The 22,717-nt window shown below is 45.5% G+C and overlaps 1 protein-coding gene across 1 annotated transcript; it reads left to right on the forward strand.

Annotated features, from left to right (window-relative positions):
- Positions 1-60: 60 nt before the first annotated feature.
- Caf1-55 (chromatin assembly factor 1 p55 subunit) lies at positions 61-19,488 on the forward strand. The gene is made up of 13 exons (XM_089571759.1): positions 61-240; positions 1,109-1,238; positions 2,582-2,632; positions 2,737-2,831; positions 3,442-3,615; positions 5,631-5,685; positions 5,940-6,000; positions 7,080-7,172; positions 7,269-7,336; positions 11,555-11,681; positions 14,226-14,438; positions 16,032-16,142; positions 19,010-19,488. Exons 1-13 carry the CDS (start codon positions 222-224, stop codon positions 19,076-19,078), a joined length of 1,266 nt encoding a protein of 421 aa, XP_089427885.1. The 5' UTR covers positions 61-221; the 3' UTR covers positions 19,079-19,488.
- Positions 19,489-22,717: the final 3,229 nt, after the last annotated feature.

A 22,717-nucleotide genomic window follows, 5' to 3' on the forward strand; every position in this document is an offset into this window, starting at 1 on the left:
TCGCCGGGTTGAGCCAATCATGCACTTGATTTACTGGCCGGTTGGCGGATTTGGCGCGAGATGCGCAGAGCAGACTCTGCGCATGTCAGCCGGCTTTGTCTCGCCTCAGGTCGCCGGCGCTCATTGAAAACTTGTCGAAAAGGACTCCTTGGTGAAATTAGGACCATTGATCAGCAACTGTAGCGCAATTATTTAGTCCGGCAGCACCTCAAGGCTCAAAAATGGCAGACAAGGACGCCGGTAAGCCGACAAAAACGTAAATGTCGCATGCTCGTGCTCGGGTGTCCAGCATGCTGGAATGGCTGAACCGGGCGGTGTGTTAACTCCAAGCGAATTTAATTGTACGGAAGAGTTTATTATTATCTGCGGACTGACGAGTTGGTGTTAACTAGCATGTCATCGGCCTTTTTCGCAGTTTGAAACCGTATTACGAGCGTTGTTTAGCTTGGCCTGCGAGCAATAATTCGTTGCTCGGGCACAGACTGATTTACGCGGTATTTGGAGACGCTGAACATTACTTTACCCGCCATGTTTCAAAGTCGCCGCGTGTTTGTTGTGAAATTTAGTTGTCGGCGATACTCGCTGTGGTTTTCACCGTAGTTTTCATTCTACTGGTTCATCTAAAATCTCGCTTCTGGCTTGCCCCTGTTGCAGTTCGCGAGGCGAAGCAGTCGGAGCCCCCGCGGCTTTTTTTGTTTTGTTTATTTTTTACTCTTGTTGACATGAGTAGGCATGGCTGTTTGTTTCGAGGAAGTAGTAGCCTATGAGACTGAAAATAGCAGTTTGTAATTGCCATATACTTCGGTGACACCTTAGGAGAGGGATTTCACAATGAGCACCAATAAAATAGACTTGGCTAGCGGGGAAGACAGCCACGACAGTTCTGTTTTTATCAGGGCCAGTGAACACTATTTTCGGGCTATGTTGCTAAAGGTTGCTACGAAGGCTGGTTTGTCGTGTTTAGAGCGGCGCATCATGGTCTTTTGTCTACTCTGGACTGACAACGTGGTGACGGGACCGTTTTAGTTACTGCTGCCTCAGTTCGTGCCAGGAGGGAGTAAACCGAGTTTACTAATTTGTGCTTTGTTGCTGGTCCCCCCTTTTTCAGTGGAAGAGAGGGTAATCAATGAGGAGTACAAGATATGGAAGAAGAACACTCCTTTTCTCTATGACCTCGTAATGACTCACGCTCTGGAGTGGCCCAGCCTGACGGCCCAGTGGCTTCCAGACGTGACTCGGTAAGTGCCCTTTGCCTCGAATGGGTGACGGGGGGATGCAGCCTCGCCCCTTTAGCTCTTCCCTTGCAGACTCAGTAATTGCCGTATATTTTCACTCACTTTCATGTTGTCTTCACTGCAGGGCTCAACAGAATAGCAAAAATGCACCCATGTCTCTATAAGTGCACACTGTATATGTGGTGATGTGTGGCATGCACTGCGCACTACATCACCCGTTGTGGTAGCTTAGTAGCTTTGGTATTCCTCAGCCCAAGGACATGGGATCGAATCCCGGCCTTGTTGGCCGCTTTTCAATGGAAGTGAAAAAAATCCGGAGCCCTCTGCTTCGGATCTGTCATAGGCTATGTGCAGCTTTAGGACATTAACATAACATACACTATATATTCTTTAAAACAGCGCAAAAGACAGGGACACAGATAGAAAAGACACACAGCGCTGACTTACAACTAAATTTATTCATGGAAAATACATGTATATATACATAAGGCAAGATGCGCGAAGGCGGCAAACTGGTAAAATGCGCCAAAAAAATTGAAAAAAATCTAATGATGTGTCGTCATTAGGTTTTTTTCAATTTTTTTGGTGTCGTCATTAGGTTTTTTCAATTTTTTTGGCGCATTTTACCAGTTTGCCGCCTTCGCGCATCTTGCCTTATGTATATATACATGTATTTTCCATGAATAAATTTAGTTGTAAGTCAGCGCTGTGTGTGTCTTTTCTATCTGTGTCCCTGTCTTCTGCGCTGTTTTAAAGAATCATGGTTCACCAACTAGCCTGCACGTCTACCCTTATACACTATATAGTGTCGGTTATGTCGGAGGTTACATTACTGTTTTCACCAGGTGACCTCAAGGGGTGAAATATAAGGAAGTAGTAGATGAAAAAGATAGCCTCTATAGAATGCAGGGGTTTCTGTGGGTAATCGTTGAGAATGCATTTCTGCAACAGTCGCACTTAATGTTTCATGTGTGGATACAATTCGTTTTTATTGAGCACTGCTGGTTACTGTGAAATTTAATTCGCTGATGGTGTGATCAGCTGTTAAATCTTGAGATTGTCCATTGTCTGGCAACATTAATGTTGCTAGGAGATGGAAGGTTGGTCTTTTTCTTTTTTTTTCTCTATTGCTGATTTGCTCGTGTATTTGCTACTGTATGCTATGGAACAGTTTCCTTGTAAAAAAACGTGCGATGTTTCTGTAGGTTCAGAAGTTGCACCTTCAGTGCTCATCACTTGATGCTCAGTTGTTTGATAGTCAAATATCTGTTATAGCACGAACACCTAAAACTTCGTATTATGCTGCATCGAGCTGGTTGTTTAACATAGTCACTTCTCTTTTCCAGCCCTGAGGGAAGGGACTACAGCATTCACAGGCTAATCTTGGGGACACACACGTAAGGCTTCTCGTTTTACGTCAAAATAATTTGGTCTTCTGAACTATTACTGCTAAACTTGCAAGTGATATGCATTTCATGTGCAACCTGTCATCTTTCCTCAGATCTGATGAACAGAACCACCTGCTCATAGCAAGCGTACAATTGCCAAGTGAAGATGCTCAATTTGATGCAACTCACTACGATAGCGAGAAAGGAGGTAAGATGTCCCAGCACCACTGTTGCGTTCCTCTGTAGCACGACTTTTGTAGCAAATGGCATATTTAGGTGGCACTGCAGTTGACAGTAGCCGCGGTTACATGGCTGCGACAGAAGCGAATCGCATCAGAGTGGGGCATGCACAGCGGCCGCTGCGATAAGCCATTGAATCAGTATAGTGAAGTGAGCTGTTTGCATGGTGTGAACTTGAGAAAAACTGGTCTCGCTGCGACTCTTCACAGCCATGTAGACTCCCTTAGTGTTAGGAATTCAAGGGAGCTGTGTCGATGCGTAGGCTGCTGCGATATTGTCCCTGATGCCTTTAAATTCACACCATTCATTAACTAGCAATATGCTTTTATTATTGCATCACAGAACCATTCACATCTATGTCTTCAGAAGGCAAAGTTATTTTCACCAATCGTGATTAATAGCTGCAGTGTTCTCTTGTTTGGAGTAATGCACTGTAACTAGTGTTGCTGCTCATAACAATGTTGCTAGGCACATGCAGTTGCCAGCAACAATTTTGTAATTCACTCCTGCCTTTCTCCGGTTCCGTGCTTCAATGATTGTGCTTCTCATGCTCTGCTTTCTCTTTTCCCATCCAACAGAGTTTGGTGGTTTTGGATCGGTCAGTGGGAAGATTGATATTGAAATCAAGATCAACCACGAGGGGGAAGTCAACCGAGCGCGCTTCATGCCGCAGAACCCGTGCATCATCGCCACGAAGACCCCCTCGAGCGATGTGTTAATCTTCGACTACACTAAGCACCCCTCGAAGCCTGGTGGGTACCTCGCAGTGCTTTTTTGTTTTCTTTTTCGTTCTTTGGGAAGATGGTTTGCTCTCATTTAGTGTTGCTAAAGTTTAACTTATATCACTGAGCCACCTAGTTTTGTAATTGCAGTCAATGTATCAAACATGTGAACCGTACCCCACCTCATGGACAATGTTGAACTTGACAGATTGCAGGTTCAGTCGGTTAATCGAGAAAGAGAGCGGGTTTTAAAAAGGAAAGGCACAGCTCATCCTGTGCTCTTTTCTTCTATTTTATATACTTTCAATCAAAAAGGAACCTAGACTACTGTTGAGCTCGTGTAAATGCGGAAGTTGTCTGCGCGAATTCATTAACAGAGAGAAAAAATTTGAATTGCTTGCATGATGGCTGTCACTGTTGACTGACAAAAAGCTGTCTATTTGCACAAAAGTACTGGTCATTGTTGGCATTCAGACTGCCATTCTCAGTAAGTCGGTCTTTAGCTCTCAGAACTTCTCATTGGGAGCGGATTTCTTGCCTTGTGAGTTGGGCCGGTAAGCTTTTCTTTCCTTGTGCCTTATTATTCGGGTCCATCATCATTATCTTACTTCATTCGCATTAGGCAGTTTTAGAATAGCATATACACGTTTGCATTACTAAACAAGCATTTTGTGGGACGTACTGTTTGCAACGCCCACACTTTTAGTTCAGTGTATGCAAACTTGTACACCTGTCAGACTAGCAAATTTAATGTCATTCTCATCTAATGACATTCGCTCCTGATGTCATTAATCGGCTGCTACATGGGAACATTTAATTTCATTAGGTTCGAATGTCATTCGTCATGAAGTGAGTTTGGAGAACTCATTCGCATTCGATCTCGATCCGAATGCCTACTCTGGACACCAGATATGCAGCAGAAACAAGCGATGCGAAAAAATAATTTGTGCACTGCCAAAGTCAGAAATTGTATTTATTCTCTTCTGTTAAAAAGATGTAAAATTTTGGTGTGAACCTGTTCACACTACAGGCTCTCGTGGATAGCTATTACTCTCGGTCTCGGCAGCAGCCAATGCGAGCAGCGAGCATGAAGCAGGGCCTTTCTTGCGACCGTCGATCATTTTGGGTTCCATGTTTCTTGCCGGTTGGGGTTCCATGTTCGTTTAGCTCGGAAGTACTTAAAAATGTAGGTGAGCAGTTCACCTTTTGGAAGATATTTCCACGCTACACTCTCCAGCGCGCGCCGCTGTGTCAGCCATTTTGTTTGTTTTCATTTATCGAATATGTGGTTGACTTTGTACTTGGCTTGTCTTCTGATGGCTGGAGTGCTGCAGAATGGCCGGAAATGATATTTTAAGCTTACAATATTGCACAGAAATGTTCTCACCCGCTCTTGAAACACTACAGAACAATTTCAAACATCTTCATGCGCGCTGACGTCTTTCAATTGCAAATTTTTTTTTTTCACCGATCGCCACTGCCTTCATTTTCAAGTGACATTATTGTTTACCGTGTAGCACCGAAAGAGACCGAATGACATTAAATCTGCTAATCTGACCGGGGTATTAGAAGCAACTTCAGCTTAGTGGTGCCATTTGGTGGTTAGAATGTGAGCCATTTCTGTCGACAAATAGGCGCTCCTTTATAGGTATAGGAGTGCCAGAGTTTCCTCTCGATATCGAAAATAAAGCAGGTTTATCTCTTAAACATTTTGTCAGGGGCTAGATGAGTCGAAGTGAAAGTTTGATGCCCTATTTATAGCTGGTAAACATGCTACAAAATGCACTAACAACGGCAAATTCACTCCGAAGCGAGGGGTTATGCTACGAACTGTGGCGCCGTGTCGCAAAAGTTATTTTAGCATACGCAAGAGCCAAGCATACTAAGCTCGGGAAGATAGCATGCGTAAAACTAACGCACTTAAAAGCTCGTTTTTAAGTAGTGTTTGGCACATGCACACTATGAAGCATGCTTTTTTTTTTGGCATATGTCTGCATACTTCATACTAAAAGTGCCTGTTATCACTAATTTGTTGTCTTTCCCAGATCCCGCTGGTGAATGTAGTCCTGATCTCAGACTTCGCGGTCATCAGAAGGAAGGGTGAGCTCAGATCAATTTTCTATCAAGATTGCTAGGCTGACTACAGTCGAGTGGTCAGCCATTGTTGACGAGGGCCGTGGAGATCCTTGTTGGGCACTGGCTAATGTCTACAGCGGCATACTATTTCTTTTTGTGCACACATTTTCTGCATTCAGAGTTCATGTCACAGAGACCGAATGAGTAGTGCCAAACTTTTTGGGCCCTTATATTGATGTTGCAGTGCTCACCTGACCTTCTTTATTACATTGTTGCAGATACGGTCTTTCTTGGAACCCTAATCTCAACGGCCACCTCCTAAGTGCCTCAGATGACCACGTAAGTTTTCCTTGCTATTGTCACCACTTAGGTTTGTATAGCTGTCCATAAACTGCTTTCATTGCACATATACATGGTCTGTTCTGAAAGTAGTAGGACTCGTTTTTTTAAACAAAACATACTCAAGAGAATAGTACAAACGATTACAAATTTTCAAGGTAGCACCCTTCGGCACCTACACGCTGCTGCCAATGAGTTTCACAGTTTTCGTACGCCTCCAGGAACGCCTGGATCGGAATGCTGTTTAGCTCCCTCGTCACGGCCTGTTGAACCGCCTCTACCGATCTGTGATGTTCCCCCTTGAGCGTCGATTTTATTCTCTGGAATAGAAAAATGTCTGGCGGGGCCAAGTCAAGGCTGTAAGGGGTCTGAGGCAGCGTTGCTGCCTTGTGCTGGGCAGAAAATCGAGGTCCTCATTCACATGATGAAGAAGGTCCTACCGGTTGGCCTTTTCCTCCTCTAACAACACTCCCGGCACCAACTTCGCGCACGCTTTCCTCATGGACAAGTTTTCTGTCACGATCTCAAAAACTTGCGTTTTGAGGAATGCTCAAGTCATCAGCAATCATTCTGATACTCATTCTACGATCACTGTTAAGTAAATGTTTCACTCGCTGCACATTTTCGTTGGTCTTGCTGGTCGAAGGGCATCTGGAGCGGTCGTCCTCCTCCACTCTTTCCTTACCTTCTCGGAACAGCTTGTGCCACTCAAAAAACACCTGATCTACCCATGGAAGCGTCGCCGTAGGCCTCATTAATCATGTTGTGAGTCTCTTTGCCCGTTTTACCAAGATTTACTCAAAATTTGATCGCGTATCGCTGATGCAGTAAACGCTCGACGATTCTGCGTGACGAGACGTTTCGACAGGGGTTCACAGTACAAGCGACCTCCTCTCTTCAACGGCCGACAGCCGACTGCCGATTTTCCCCAGCATTCCCAATATCGCCCTTCAACGATCCTGCACGCGCAGACCACCTCTCGCCCGCCTGTTCGCCCAGGAAAAAACCAGTCCTACTACTTTCAGAAAAGGCCCTGTAATGCAACATATATAGTTCTGTTAACTTGTTTCTCTTTGCAGACCATTTGTCTCTGGGACATCAATGCTACGCCAAAAGAGAATAAAGTGGTTGACGCTAAAACCATCTTCACGGGACACACCGCCGTTGTTGAAGTGAGTGGTCCATTAGCTAGCTTTCTCTCTTGGTATGAAATGCCCTAGTGACTGCGCCCTAATGGATATTTTCTCTCGCTCTCGTTTCTATCTCAGGATGTAGCATGGCACCTTCTCCACGAGAGCCTTTTTGGGTCTGTAGCTGATGACCAGAAACTGATGATGTGAGTACTTTTGGTCCTTCCACAAGTTTTTTTTATGTGTGCTGGACAGTCTGTCTTCTGTTGCCTCACAAATGCGGTTAGGTAACAGGACGCATCTTGCTTCGGGGCAAAAAAAATAAGCTGCAGGTGACTCTAGTAGGCCCTCAGTTGTAGTAGAAAAGGAATGAAGTGGGTCTGGAAAGGTCATAGAGGTCGCTGCTGATTGTATGAATTTGCTGCTAGTACATGAAGCAGGAACAATGGTGGCTCAGCCGCTTGCAGTCAGAAACATTTAGTGTCCTGCTGGTTGTTCTGGTCAGAGCCTGCTTTGCTGTGATCGTGCAAAGGAAATTTACTTCTGCAAAACCACTGTATCAAATGAGCAGGGACAGCAAATTTTTTATAGATTGCTTTTTTTTTTCTTTTAAACTGTGTGTAAAACATTGGTATACAGTAGAACCTCTATTAGACAAATTTCAGGGGACTGCATGAAACTGTCGATAATCTGGGCATCGTTTAATCGAAAATCTAGCACAGGTGACGCATTTTCGTAGCAAATGCGTCCACTACTCTGGCTTTCAAGAATTAATTAAAGTTATGTTCCCTGTGTGTCATAAAGGTGCCCGTTTTCATTCTGGGAGAATCAGTTCTGAGATCACACGCAACCAGGCTTCTTGGGGTCAAAGTGGCGGCTTTAGACGGAGCTCACGAGCGCTCCCGTTCTTGCACGTTAAAGGTGCACTGAAGAGGAATCTGAACTTGTCTTTTTGCCGCGGGAAGTCGATCTACACGTTCCGAGCATTCTTAGAAACTGCGATTTACTGCCCTGTGTGGCCAATTTCCCCAATTAAATCGAATTAACGTCCGGCTCCCGCCTTTTTTTTTTTTTAACTCTGCCTTGTACGGTGGGCGGAGCTGACCAACGCGTGGAGCGCCTTTCACCCAGTCCCGTGGCGGCTTGCCGCTCTGCCATCGGCGGAGTAATACGTAGTAGCCCGTAGTAGCAAATAGTCCGCGCGTATTTTTATTTCTTCGGGCTTATTTTGCGGCTATATTATGTGTGAATGAAACTATTTATTCATGGAAACCTAAAAAACAAAATAAAGCGAAAGCAAAGTCTCCACGGGACTGGGTGAAAGGTGCTCCACGCGTTGGTCGACTCCGCCCATCGTACGAGGCAGAATTAAAAAAAAAAAAGGCGGGAGCCGGACGTTAATTCGTTTTAATTGGGGAAATCGGCCACACAGGGCAATAAGTCACTGTTTCTAAGAATGCTAGGAACGTGTGGATCGAGTTCCCGCGGCAAAAAGACATGTTCAGAATCCTCTTCAGTGTGCCTTTAAGTAGACGTCATGTGTGCCTAGAAAGCGATCATCTGGACGGCGTGCCAGAAATATGGCTGCTCCAAATCTTCGGAAACAATTTGCGGCACTTAAAGGGACACTGAGGAGAGCACTATTAATATTTTTTTATAGTAAAATCCGATAGTTCGGCATGTCATGGCTTTGTTGCCACTTGGCCGGCAGCGAAAGATGCATTTATTTCTAAGAAATTTGGATTCGAAGTTGAAAAAGTTTTTCCCGCCTCTCTGATTCAAACTTGGGATTCGTCTGTGACGACAGAGGACTAAGAGACGTGAAACATGACGTAACGCAGACTCCGTGATTTCTGGCTGCCAGCAGTGCGGCCTAGCAGCAGCCAAAAAGAAAGCTACCGCCGGCCGCACGTTGAAGGCTTCTATCGGCTATTGCGGCCGTCGCTACAGTCGCTTCGATTACGTTTGCACTGGCGTTTTGCCAGCGTTACGATGGATCTCGTTCTCGAAGTCGTCAACGAAGTTCTCGCAAATAGACACCTTTAGCATACCGTGTACCTTGTTACACTAGCGGAATACCGGGAGCCCGCCTACCGCCGGAAAACAGGCGCTGATTTGTCCCGATGCCTCAGGAGCGCGCGTAGCAGCCAGGCACGTGGCGCCATCTGGCGACGTCAAGGAGATTTGCGCATGCATTGGCTGCGCCTCAGTGATGCATGGTTTCTCGGTTCCTGGTGTTGCTAGAACCATTCGTTCTAGCAACACTGTTTTGTTCTATGATCTCATCACGCTTGTACTTGCGAGTTTGGCCTGTGGCGGCGATACCTGTATTTTGGTTCTTGCTCTTTTCTACGTTACAAGAGCTTTGTTGTCAGTATGAGTGGCGTTTTTGTAATCAGGAGCTGGTATTCTGTCGATACAAGCCAACTTCAATTTCTCCTCAGTGTCCCTTTAATACGACCATGCTAGCGACATGTCTTTCTGTTCAGACTTCCCCTAGAACCACTCGCACTTCGTGGCAGCAGGCAGGAGTGTCTGTACTAGGAATTCACATCATAGAGGGATAAAAAAAAATTGTTTGCCAGCAGCACACGTTCTCCAGCGATGGGCAGCCCTCTGGGTGACAGCGCGCCGCTCGCTCCTGGCTTGCTCAGGCCTGACATGCTCCGTGCTGAAGCCGCAACGGAAATCGCTTTTGAACTGGCTGCCGGCCATTGTAGAAATGCCGTATCTTGTTACTGCCTCTACAATAACTTCATGATGGTATGAACGTAACGCTCCTCAAACTTCACATTTAGCGTAGATAAGTGCGCATATGGTTACATGGTACACAGACTGCGTAGATTTATACTCTTTTCTAATCATATCAGTGTATGCCGCTGGCAGATGACACGCAGATGACGAGGCATAGAGGAAGACGTTTATGTGCTCTCCTGATTGGCTGGGGAGGTCTATACCTTCCATAGTGCTGCAATGGATAAGATGGAGTATTGTGATGTCCCTACCGAAAAGGACGGGTCACCACCATTTTGAAGTGAATGGTAGTGTAGCGGAGCCTCTGGGTGGTAACGGTGGTAACCCAGAAATCGGTGGTAACGCCTGCATTTCATTTTTGAGTCCTTTGAGAGTGGCTGTTCCATGTGGCCACTTCTCGACGGCTAGCATATGATGAGCTCTGCAGTCGGCTATCAGTGACGCCCTGCAACTTTTAACATGGTACCGTTAAGGAGCTCGTGTCACAGAAAGTCCGGCATTGTCGTCGGCGCTGGAGGTGTCGTTGACCGTGAGCGAAAAAAATCACGAAAAATCCCCAGAGAATCAACCTAGGAGGCAGATGGGCCAGTTACATCATGTTACCTTGTGGCGGCATCACAACCTGCGCACCATATTGTGAGAAAACTGCCCACCGTGGCAGATAGCAGTTAAATTAAACGTTGCTCGGGAAGAGCAACTTGGGTTGCACAAGGTCCACTGGTGGCAGCCCCTGCTATCGCAGAGCAGTGGCTTATCGCCTAACAGCTGCACCACTGTGCCAGAACTGGTATGAGGGTACCAGTGGTACCGTATTTACTCGAATCTAGGCCGGCCACGATTCTAAGCCGAGACCCGAAAGTTGAAGGCCACAGAAAAAAAAAAAACTTACCTCGATTGTAGGCCGGCCGAAAAAACAACTGCGAACAAGAGGTACAGCACGCAAACGACATTTATTGCCAGGAACCCGCTCAGGCTGATCCCAGGCTGGCGTTTGGGCGAGGAGACATATGCAACGCCAGCCCGGGATCAGAAGTCCCGCCCGGCTTGAAGATTTGACGACTGCTCTGCAGCGAGTATAACTTTCCGCTTGAAGGCGGCACTATAATGGCACCGCCTGTTTGGTGCCATGGTGTTGGTGATAAAAACCACACACGAAAAATTCACTGCTGCGAATGTGCTCACGCCACCGCACGAGAACAGAACAAGGCCAAAATGGCAGCCAGTGCTCATGTGTGCTTTGATCAGTATCGGCTACGGATAGCAACGGCTACAGTGCTGTCTTTCGTTGGCGTTTTGTGGGGGCGCCACCTGCGTGCTACATTTATTCGTATTTTACGAATACGAAACCTCGAAACGAAATCCTCGAATCTAAGCCGACATAAGAGTTCTACATCTCGTTTCTTTTTTTAAAAACTATCGACCTAGATTCGAATAAATACGGTAAGTGGTAAGAATTGGGGAAAGCTGGTTGTCCTAGATGTGCGGTTGATGGCGCTGCTAATAAACTTCAGTGCTTTCAAACTGCTTCATTTGGATACTGTCATGAATTAAGTGGTTCAAAGTGCCCCTGAAGCAGTGTGACAAATTAAAATTTGAAATGTAGTATCTGAATCGGAGCTACGAACTTCGAGTTCCAGTGGGTGTAAGCTAAGACCCTTGTTTTTTCCCAGCTGGGACACCCGCTCCAACAACACCAACAAGCCAAGCCACACTGTGGATGCCCACACGGCAGAGGTGAACTGCCTCTCGTTCAACCCCTACAGCGAGTTCATTCTGGCCACAGGCTCGGCCGACAAGGTGAGCGCATCTCTCTTCCATGGACGCATGCAATGACAGGGACCCCAGACTCCAACATGAAATGAGTCTAGATTGGTAGGCTATCTCTTAGGGTGTCTAGCGACCTGGAAAGCCTGGAAATATCGGGGAAATTTTGTGTACTTGGAGAAATCGGGGATACAGTCAAAAAGTTGGCAAAATCAGGGAATAACTGGCGAGATTAGCATGGTGGTTTGCGGTAAATTACGACGGCAAGGGTAGTGCCTGGCTTGCTGTCCATGCATATTTTCATGATGTCTTTTCACCTCGCATGCGTGACAGTCGTTTGCGCCAAATTCTGTGCTATTAAATCCGTTGTTCTAGAAACCTGGTTGTGTGATCTGTGCCGAACTTGTAGGCCATACAGAAACAATAAATACAGGCTAGTTGTTCTGTAGTTAAAGCTGCGATGGCAAGGTCAAAGGTCATCAAAAGCTGCTACTTTTTGTGAAAATCTTGTTGTGCTTGTTCCACAGCAATGCTGCTTTAGGCGTCAGAGTGAGCATGGGGTGCATTGTTGGAAGCTTGAAATATTTCATTTGCAGTCAGCCTTCCTCTCATTGCTGTGACCTGTGGAACTACATCTCTTTTCTTTTACATTTTTTTTTTATTGGTGAATTGCTTGAGGCTATTCAAAACCGAACATTTGATATTTGCGCGCACCTACTGGAAACATCAGATGTGAGAAGAGAAAGAAGACGGTAGCCACCCTTATGAGAGCTGGAAGAGAAGCAGTGGTTGCTTCTGAAATGAAATTGAATGTGTTCTACTTTCAAGAAAAAATCTGCTCTTAAACATCAAGAGCAGATCTGTTTTCATTGTGGCATTTGCGGTTTAAATGTATATAGTTCTTTTCTTATTTTATCTTGGCCACTCCATTTTTCAACCTCTTCAGGGGTCAAGGAATTTTGTATGAAATAGTTAAGGAAAACATGGAAAAGTCACGGATCCTGAAAAGGCTAATAGCTTGCTAGACACCCTGCTTGTCAAGGGCATGAAATATTCACCAAAAATGGGGCTTTGTGAAAAGAAAGGGTAAAACAGATGTCAAATGTGTACTTGTGATTACTTTTCATGAACTTTTCCGCTATACAAGGGATGTCAGTTTTGAGATGAGCAAGGTAGTTGGCTGTTGCTTGTATAATTTGGAAGCGGCTTATGGCCCCGGATTGCACTGTTCTATAACTCTGTTGTTGTGCTGTTCTCATCTCAAAAGCAAGCAACCATTGCCCATTCTTTCACCAAATAAATGTGCCGTGATGCAGGCAGCTCGTGTTAGTTTTTTCGGGGTCATTCGATAATTTGAAAATTTTTTCCGATCCCTTGAAGTTCAAAGTAAAGAACTTTTAATGTATGCATGAATTAAAACATTTGACTGAACTGCGAAGAATAGTCATTGTCACGCATTTTTTATCTTAAAATGAGAAGACCATTGCATTGGTGTTCACCAAGTAAATTTTATTTTCAAGCGAACAGTTTTTGGCAGTCTTGGGGGGGCCCATTCAATAACTTGACATTCAGATAATTTGGATGTTTTTTCCGCTCCCATGAATTCCGAATTAACAGGTTTGTACTGTGTTTCCGTGTGACCAGCTTGTCAGTCTGGGGAACATTGTGGCCATCTTTACCTGCTTTTACTCCAAAATGAGCAGCGTGGAAAGCGGAATAAAGCGTACAGTAGAACAAAAAAATATTTGCCTGCCTTTCTTTCAAAGGATAGCTCTACCTTGGGTAACAGGCTAGTGGGCACTGTTGTCTGGTAGTCAACAGCAAGGAGCACTGATGCAAATAAGTTGGACTTGCCATCTGATGCAAACATGATTCCGAATACAAAAGAATGCTAATAAACTTTTGGCATTGATCGAAATTCAATGGAATCCCAGTGAATGTCTCCTGAGGGATTGACAACATTTGTGCGAACTCTGGAGGCATTCCAACACTACCAATAAGTGGTAGCATTGCATGGTGAAACTTCTTCATCGGAGAAATCATTTTGCATTTTTCTTTAGGGTGTAGTTGCGAAGTGGTGTATGTACCCTTCCTTGTTGAACCTAATGCTTTCACAGTGTTGCTGTATGCTGCAAGACATGAACGCTTGTGCACTTTTTTTTTTTTTCTTTTTAAGGCTGTTCTTGCCATCCACTTTGAAAAAGCATTTATCATTTATCCAACATAGATCTTGCTTAGCCTCATGTCAGCTGCTCTTATCCCAATATCGTGCCTTTCTGGTCAGCTGAGTTTGGCCCTCACATAACATGTTCTAGTATGTGGGTGCCAAAGCGATGTGTTGTTCCTCTTTTGATTACAAGTGTGGGTCCTTTAGGGTAATGAAGCGGATTTCATTATCCTACGTAGCAGGGGGAGTTGGTAGGTGGATGAGATTAGGAAGCTTGCGGAGATAGATGGCCACAGCTCGTGCAGGACAAGGCTAACTGGAGGGTAGCGGGAGAAGCCTTCGTCCTGCCATGGACATGGGTTGCAGCTGATGGTGATGACTCCTTTTTTTATTATTATTGTTCTTTGCAGACGGTTGCACTGTGGGACCTGCGCAATCTAAAGCTGAAGCTGCACTCGTTCGAGTCGCACAAAGACGAGATTTTCCAGGTCCAGTGGTCGCCTCATAATGAGACGATACTGGCCTCGAGCGGCACCGATCGCCGCCTCCACGTCTGGGACCTCAGCAAGATTGGCGAAGAGCAGTCGGCCGAAGACGCTGAGGACGGTCCACCGGAGCTCCTGGTGAGGAGGCTGCTGCTTTACAGGGATGCCGAGGGTTGAATGTTGTTTCCGTTTTAAGAGGGTAGAGTTCATTGTAAGACGAACCTAAAGATCCGTTCAGCTTAAAGAGACTGACAACCGAGTTTTAAGAACCCAAATTTTTTTTTTGGCACAGCGTAAAGTTTGGTGTCCAGAGTGCTCGATTTTGCAACAGCTTTAGTAGAAACACGGTAGATTTTTACTCTTGTTTTGGAAGCGCTTGTTTTTTATGTATCCTGGTGCTAGAAACCGGGATCAGTGAGCATGACATCGATTGCAAAGTGGCAGAAGTGAGGAACCAAATGCTAATATGTCCCCAGCCACCAGACAATTTTAGTATATCATAGCATTCATTTGCATTTTCACACTCAAAACAGTCACACTGGCATATGTTTTGTTGGGCCGTTGCGGCGGCTCAGTGGTTATGGTGCTCGGCTACCGACCCAAAGGACACGGGTTCAATATGGGCCGCGGCGGTCGAATTTCGAAAATTCTAGAGGCCCATGTACTGTGCGATATCAGTGCACATTAAAGAACCCCAGGTGGTCAAAATTTCCGGAGCCGTTCACTATGGCGTCCCTAATAGCCTGAATCGCTTTGTGATGTTAAACCTCCATAAACCCATATGTTTTGATGGCCTTAGTTTTAGTGGCCAGCACATGAGCAAAAAATGTAAGATATTGTGGGACCATCTAGTAACAGCACCTCGAAGCATATCATCGGTGGAGTGAAGGGTGGGCCACTAGGGACCCTAGCATCACCTTCCAACGTCAAAGGACGTATTGAAGAAAGCATGAACTGCACAAAATCTGACAAATGTTTTTGAAAGAAAAAACATGCACCTAATAGCATGTCATTTTACCCATAAGTGGTCGTGTTGTGGGATTCACCAATGCAGTAGAATCTGGATGATACAAATCTCTCGGGGCCTTGGAAAATATTCATATTATCTAGAACAAACAAAACCTGAACGCAGAAGCACGCTAAATTGCATTCATGCAGATATGTTTACAGCAGAGTGGATTTATTCACGGCCGCGTGGTCACTGCTTACCGCTTGCACTGCGCACTGTGTTACTGGCGATCACATCATTCCCGATGTTTGGGCCTCACGCTACCGTTAAAGGTGCGTTTATACTATGACGCAATACTCGTGTGGCTTGACAATGTCGTGTTGGCCACAGCGGGACGCTCCACACTCCAACGGCGGTCAAACGCCAATGTGTTAGGTGGTCTCAAGCGCGCTGTGACCACACAGGCGTTGGATTAGCATGTCTCTATTCTCTGTAACTCATGATGTCAGCAGTGGAAGTCATTTGGAGAAGTTCAAATTGTATCTGCAGGAATGTTTGTTGCGTCATGAGCTCTAACGAGTTTTAGAGCAGGTTTCACACACAAAGCACTAAGGGCACACTCGTGGAAAGTGCTTATATACTTGTGGACAGCACCTGAGTTGGTGTGCCTTTCGTGACCCTTTGTTTTTCACTGAACCTTCTGTTTTTAGGTGTGTACATGTGCTCTTAGCTGCTCCTGTGGCCATTATTGATCACTGGTCGTGCCTCGCTTGTGCTTGCAGTTCATTCACGGAGGCCACACGGCCAAGATTTCAGACTTCTCCTGGAATCCCAATGAGCCGTGGGTCATCTGCTCAGTGTCGGAAGATAACATCATGCAAGTTTGGCAAATGGTGAGACGTACTCTCTCCCCTGTTTTATAAGGCATTGCAGTCATGAAGGGAACAGTATGTGTGCTCTTTGTGGAGTGTATCAGAGTGTACCGGAATTTTCGGAAATGCCATGATTCATCTGTGGGGCAGTTAGGCACATTGTAGGTTCTTAAAGGGAAACTTCATAGGTTTTAGAAATCAACGAGCTTAAGAGGGTCGAATGTGTGAAACTTGCAGGTAAAGCATGCAAAGTCTTTTTGGGCTAGCACTTTAAATAGTGAAGTAATCGCTGATTAAAATCCGGACGCCCTTCAAGCTTCTCCGCAGCGCACAACGCCAAGTGGGGGGGCGCATGATGACGTCATCGAAGGTATCTGTACATTTCCAACGCACAAACGCCTGCTCTGAAGGAAAAAAACCAACGCCACCGAAGGCGAACCCTGCCGAGAGTTGTTTGGCAGCGTCTAACGCGTCAGGGTAGGGTGTGGCTGACGACAGCGGTAATTTGAAATCATACCTTCCGTGACGTCACGCTGAGTTTTCCTGCACTCCTCCGGTGCATTGAGGAGAAGCGCAAAATTCAATCGTCGATTACGTCATTATTTTAAATGCTAGTGCAAAAACACTTGGCATGCTTTACCTACAGCCTACATAGATTTGAATCCTTGAATATCGCGAAACTTTCAAAAAAGTGCTGCAGTTGCCCTTTAAAAAAACAGGGAATTGCTGGTGGAATTCTGAACCTGGGAGAGTTGCAAAGCTGTTAAAACTGCACATGCAGCCAGCATTATGCTTTATTATTACGATGCAGGACACTGGTTGTAATATGGGGTGGCTACAAACGTTCTTCAAAAGGTTCGGTTATTATTGTGCAAGTACAGCATGTTTGAGGAATGTTTCGTCATCGACAGATAAATTCTGTGAGCGTGTTATTTTTCACAAGCTTACTTTCCGGCGATAGTGCTGAAGTTGCAGCTTAAGACTATTTTGCGAGCAGAGGTTTCAGCCTCCTTTGTTCTTCTTCTTCTTCATAGGTGTTCAAGTTTTCAGAAGCTGAAAAACGTAAGAATGTGGTTCGTGCCGCCAATTTCGCAGCCCATTTTGTGACAGAAAGAAAACTCGTGACTGATGTCATTGTGAAAAAACAACATTTTGGGGATTAATTCAGATATCAATGCCTTTTTCATTTTGTGGCCAGTGCCAGGACGTTAACATCTTCTCTTTCAAATGAGAAATAGGGAATCTGGCTCATAAAAAGCCACCAGAATCTTTTAACGGATGTTGTGCCGGTCAGTTTTCCAGAGCCTTCATAAAGGGGTTATAGTCTTGACATAAGAGATGTTTCTTTTGCGCAGTTTTTATTCGACATTTTGCTTAAATTATTTTCAGCACCAATTTGTCGCTAGTTACATGCATTTGGGAAATGACACGAAAAGTAGGTCATTTGCAGCATTGGGCCTTGATCTATGCCCGCAGCTGCTTCCTTTGTACTACTCCATTGGCGGCTCTCTGGGAGGAGTCTGTCCATACTCTCACTGCAAGCAGAAGTATTGCAATCCCATCACAGAATTGCCTCTGTACTCACTGCTGCATTAGTCGCTGTGGTGGCTCAGTGGTTATAGTGTTTGGCTGCTCACCTGGAAGACGAGGGTTCGATCCTGGCCACCATGGTCGCATTTTAGAGGCGGCAGAATGCTAGAGGCTCGTGTACTGTGCGATGTCGGTGCACGTCAAAGAACTCCAGGGGGTCAAAATTATCTGGAGTCCTCCACTACGGCATCCCTGATAGCCTGAGTCGCTTTGGGGCGTTAAACCCTGTTAACCATAAACCATGAGCTGCACTAGTGCCAGAATGCTGAACTCAGTTTTGGCATAAAGTTGATTTTGTGGCCTCTGGTTGGGAAGAAGTGTTACACCAGTAAGTAACTCTCCTATAGTTGCATACGGTCACAGACCAATTTTTCAGATGACATCATTTCAGGTGTGCTGAATTTTTCAGACTTCTGCATGTCACTGTCACCCATCCCACAATAACTGCATAGCCACAGCTCAAGTCTCAGACATGCTGCAACTCACTGCTCTACTTTTTGGGATTTATTCATGCTTATTAAATTAATAGTTGCAGTTTGACTTCTAATCCTTTTAATCCTAAATGTTTGACTATGTAGTATCCCACAGCGGGTGGAATGCAGGGGGGCATGCCAAAACTACATTGTTTCCTTCCCACATAGCTGAGACCGTGTACAGAGGAACAGGGGGAAGCACTTCAAAGTGAGGACCGTGCATTTGTGATAAAATTCTGCATAGTTGTGGCTGTTTCATCATGGTACAAGTATTAATTGCCTTTCGCCCAAGTTTTGAAGTGTGGGCAGTTTGGTCGGCCACCACCCGTCCTATCTCTGCTAGGGTGCGTTCAGTACTCGGGCAAGCTGTGGGCCGAGCGGAACCTTCGGTGCGGCAGTGAACAAACCATATCTTTAACTGTTGACCCCAAAACAAAGTCGTGTCTTCGCACTTCAACCTTCCCTTGCCGCTCACAACTCCACTACCCTACGTCCTTCCCCCGGAATTAGTCTATATCCAACCCTAGTTAGAAGGTGCTTAAGATTTTTGCTCTTTTCCTTCAGCCGAATGTTTTGTCGGGCTGCTCAACTTTTTTGAAAATTTGAGCAAAACCAATAGAGCCTGAAGAACTTTAGCATTACTTTGTCCTCTCTTCAGAATTTCCCGGTGCAGGCCACCTTAACTGCGCATTTGCATTTTTTTGTCAAGTAGCATCGAATACAAAAGTGCTGTTGACCCCAGCAAAATGTTTCTGGTGATTTCATGGCTGCTTTGTTTCCCTGTAATTTGCTTTGTGCCAACATCTTGTCCCTGTGTCATTCCAGGCTGAGAACATCTACAATGATGAAGAGCAGGAGACCCCTGCTACTGAGCTGGAAGCATCGGCATCTTAGGATGGCTGTAGCACACAGCACTGGCCAGCTAGACCAGTGTTTCTGCTACCATCAGTGTTTATCTCTAAAACTCATAATCATATCCCCCCCCCCCCCCCACTATTATTCAAGTCTTTCTTCTTGTGCAGAAGGTTGCACCTCTATATAAAGGCAACTTTTGATTTGATGCATAGTCTCCCTGTCATTCTTTCTTTTTGCCATTTTGCTTTGTTACCCTTCTCTTTTTCCCCCTGACATTGAATTGTGCGGAGACTGGCTCTTCGAGGTCATAATGTACCAAATTTGGCAGGGTATTCTTCTGGTCGCACAACTCTTTCTTTTAACCTGATCCGTTTTAAATGAAACATATTTTATTTATGGCTTCTTTTGTACGTGGCTGCATTTAAGTCTGAATAAAATTTGTATCTGGAGATTTTTGTTGTCTTGTTTTGTAGCAGAATCCTCTGGCTTTTTTGTGAAAATTTCGCAGTTCACTGGGACCTGTGTGAGCAAAGCTTCTGGCTCTTAATTCACTAAAAAGTATGTCCATTGCAAGCATTCAAGCAGGTGTGGAGTATCTGAGGAAGTTGCACTTTCATCTGTTGGAAGTGCAGCTAAATACGGCTGTCTGGGTTGGCTTCTCTGCTCGTAGATGGCACCTCTGTTCCGTTTTTTTTTTTTTCATAGCATCAAACTGGACATCTCTGGTTTGGTTCGGGTCACTGCGATGCCGATGCAGGCTGATGCCTTGTGAATTCAGCTCCATTTTGTTCTTGTTTTAACCGTGTGGTACGGGTTAAAGAAATATGAGGCTTTTCTTGGCCATATTTTCATTTCGTGTCGATCTAAGCCGTTCATACATGGAAAAAAAAGATTGTGACGAACATTGCAGTTTGTTTGAAAGGTGCATCCTCAGAGTGTGCCACCCCAGTATAACTTCAACGTACTGAAAATTCGTGCTTTTTTATTGGTCCTGTCACGCGAGTACTGCATATTACTGCTAAGCGTGTCAAATGCAGCATTTCATTGCAACGGCATTCCAACTGCGGCGGCAACAGATGCCATTGTATCGCGGTTCCTCTCTTCATCTTCCCTAATGGTCACATTTCTTGCGGAACACAGCAATAAAAATTCGGATTCAGAAAATAATTACATTCTTGCAAACCTCCTCTTATACTGTGATTAGCGACCTACTGCCAGCTGCTCCAGGTGAGCAAAACAAAATGCTGCCACTGGATGTTAGCAACGAGCTGTGGTTTACCAACCGAACCCAGGAAGCATAAATTTTCTCGTCCTCCAGGTGGCACGCAGAGCAGCCTGAAAGCATAGTTTCTAAATATTAGCTAGAAGTAAAGCTGTCTCCACCATTTATGTGAGTTTAAAGCACTTCATCCACCGTTGGAATGCCGGGAAGATGAGGTTTCATGTTTGGCTTGGCTAGTGCTAGGCCGAAAACGTGGATTGTCAGAACTGGTAGTTGCATCACGAGGCTCTCCTTTGTGCGCAGATTGAGTTATTTTAATACCGTGTTTTTCACTTCAATAGATTTAACGCAAGTAAAAACTCTGTGATCGGCTGGAATGGTAACTTTCAAAGCATTTGTTTTACAGCTGAATACACATTTTATGTCCAACAAAAGTCAAGCCAAGTAAGAAGCCTCGTCTTGCCAGCATTCCTGTGCCTCTCCATGGCGGATTAAGTGTAACGCAGTCAGCTTTCCCCTCTAGTTAAACTCTATCCCTGATAGTAGTCACTGGAGAAGTTGACTTTACCCAAGAAATAATATGCCTTTATTAGCCACTCTATTCATGGTTTCAACACAGGTTTTGATTCTGAATGCTTTGCAACTAATTTTTGCATTGAATTTTGCGAATATAAAAATATATTCACGCAGCGAAATGGTACGCCTATCACTGAGAACATTAGCACATTACTTCCATCATATACATTTCGCCGGGTTTTTTTTTGAAGTTTTTTGCGGTGGAGCCCACACGGAGCCGTCGCGTGGATGAAGTCCGTCCAAGGTCGTCCATCGAAGCGGCCAAGAGGAAAGCAAAATAACGGATGGAGGGGCGGCGTTGGGAAAAATAATGGATGAATTAGAGAAAATGGAGGGAAGCTGTACCCAACAGAGATATTGAAAGGAGAGAGAGGCAGCGATACCATCAGCCACGTTAGTCTGTCTATTCGGTTCTGTGTTTCTCCCCCCAACGACTGCAGCTCAGAAGCAAGCGCTCGGTGAGAAGGAGCACAGCCAAGATTTCCTTCGCGGGCTTCTGGAGAATCAAAATAAGCCGAAAAACCAGCGCTCACGGATGTCATTCAGCTATTTATTAGGGCTGTCTAAAGAAATGTATAGAAAATAAATGAAAGAGAGAGGGAGCCCAGACCAACAGAGCTGTGTAAAAGAAAAGACGCTCGTCGTCAAGACCATGTTGTGCTCGCTGCCCAGCGCGAAGCCGATCGGCGGCGTAGACAGACCGAGAAACGGTAGGCGACGAACATCTTGCAGCAGCGAGAGCGGCGCTGGCGAAGGCGCTTAATAAGGGCAAACCAACTTCCGAAGCTGCCGTCTCGGACGATGTTCGTGCTAGGAGGCCCGCGCTGGAGTGAACGTTTAGGAAGCGTCGGCGCAAAGCAGCCGCCTCGTGTTAAGCTGCAACACATTCTCGCAGTGTGCATTGTGCATCGCCGTCTCTATCAACTTCCATATCGGGCGCGAACAGATCTGATCAGCTTAACCACGATCAGAGCTTAACAGAGTAATATCGTCGCCAGACGTGCCGACGACCCAGCAAAGCAAGAGCCAATCAGGCTAAACACGAGCTTTCGCGCGTCTACTCTGTTTAACCGGGTTAAAACTGCATCATTTTTTTTTTAATGCGAACCACCTTTGGGCTCTCTCTCTGAAAGCAACTGACACAGGGCAAGATTCCAAGGATACAGCTGAGGGGCTGGATTTCCAGAGTGGGTAAGCCTGGCAGACATGGAGGAAGGAAAAATTTTCCTTCCTCCATGCTGGCAGATGACATATAGGTCGGCAGATTCACTCATGATCTCAGTAGTGAATGAGTTCGTACTCACATTCAGATCATAATCTGAGCCGTGAGTGAGCCCGAACTCACATTCAGATCATACTCTGAGTTGTGAATACGGCCTCACATTCATTCGTGATCTGAGTCCTGGTCAATCCGGTAGAGTGTGGACCTATCAAATCAACAAATCCATCATGTGACGTGGAACAATCCCATGATTCCAAGTGAATCCATGATGCCGATTGGGCAGGAGTCTGTAACGTTCATAAACGCGAATTTCCTGCGCACTCGTTGTCGCGTTACCGAGGGAATGACGACCCTTGTTAACAGCACACACATTTATTGCACTGCCGTAGCTCCAACCATGGTGCCGGCCACCGGGCAACTGCCCGCGCTCGTTTCCCGCCACTCCGTGCATTCACCCCAGTCCCCACACGGGGTGGTGGCGCCATCTCTCGCGCCCGCACTCAGCCACTATACACGACACTCGTAATACTGAATACGCCTTTGTTCGAGATGTTGATGTTTCGTTGTATGTGATTTTTGGGGCTGCTGCACTTTAGAACATTACTAAAGGGCAAGAAAAGTTGATTGATTGGTCGAAGTGCTTGGTCTTGTTAGGTAT

The sequence above is a fragment of the Amblyomma mixtum genome, chromosome 2 (assembly GCF_055824585.1).
Source record: "Amblyomma mixtum isolate Tamu chromosome 2, ASM5582458v1, whole genome shotgun sequence".
In the NCBI taxonomy this organism is placed as follows: Eukaryota; Metazoa; Arthropoda; class Arachnida; order Ixodida; family Ixodidae; genus Amblyomma; species Amblyomma mixtum.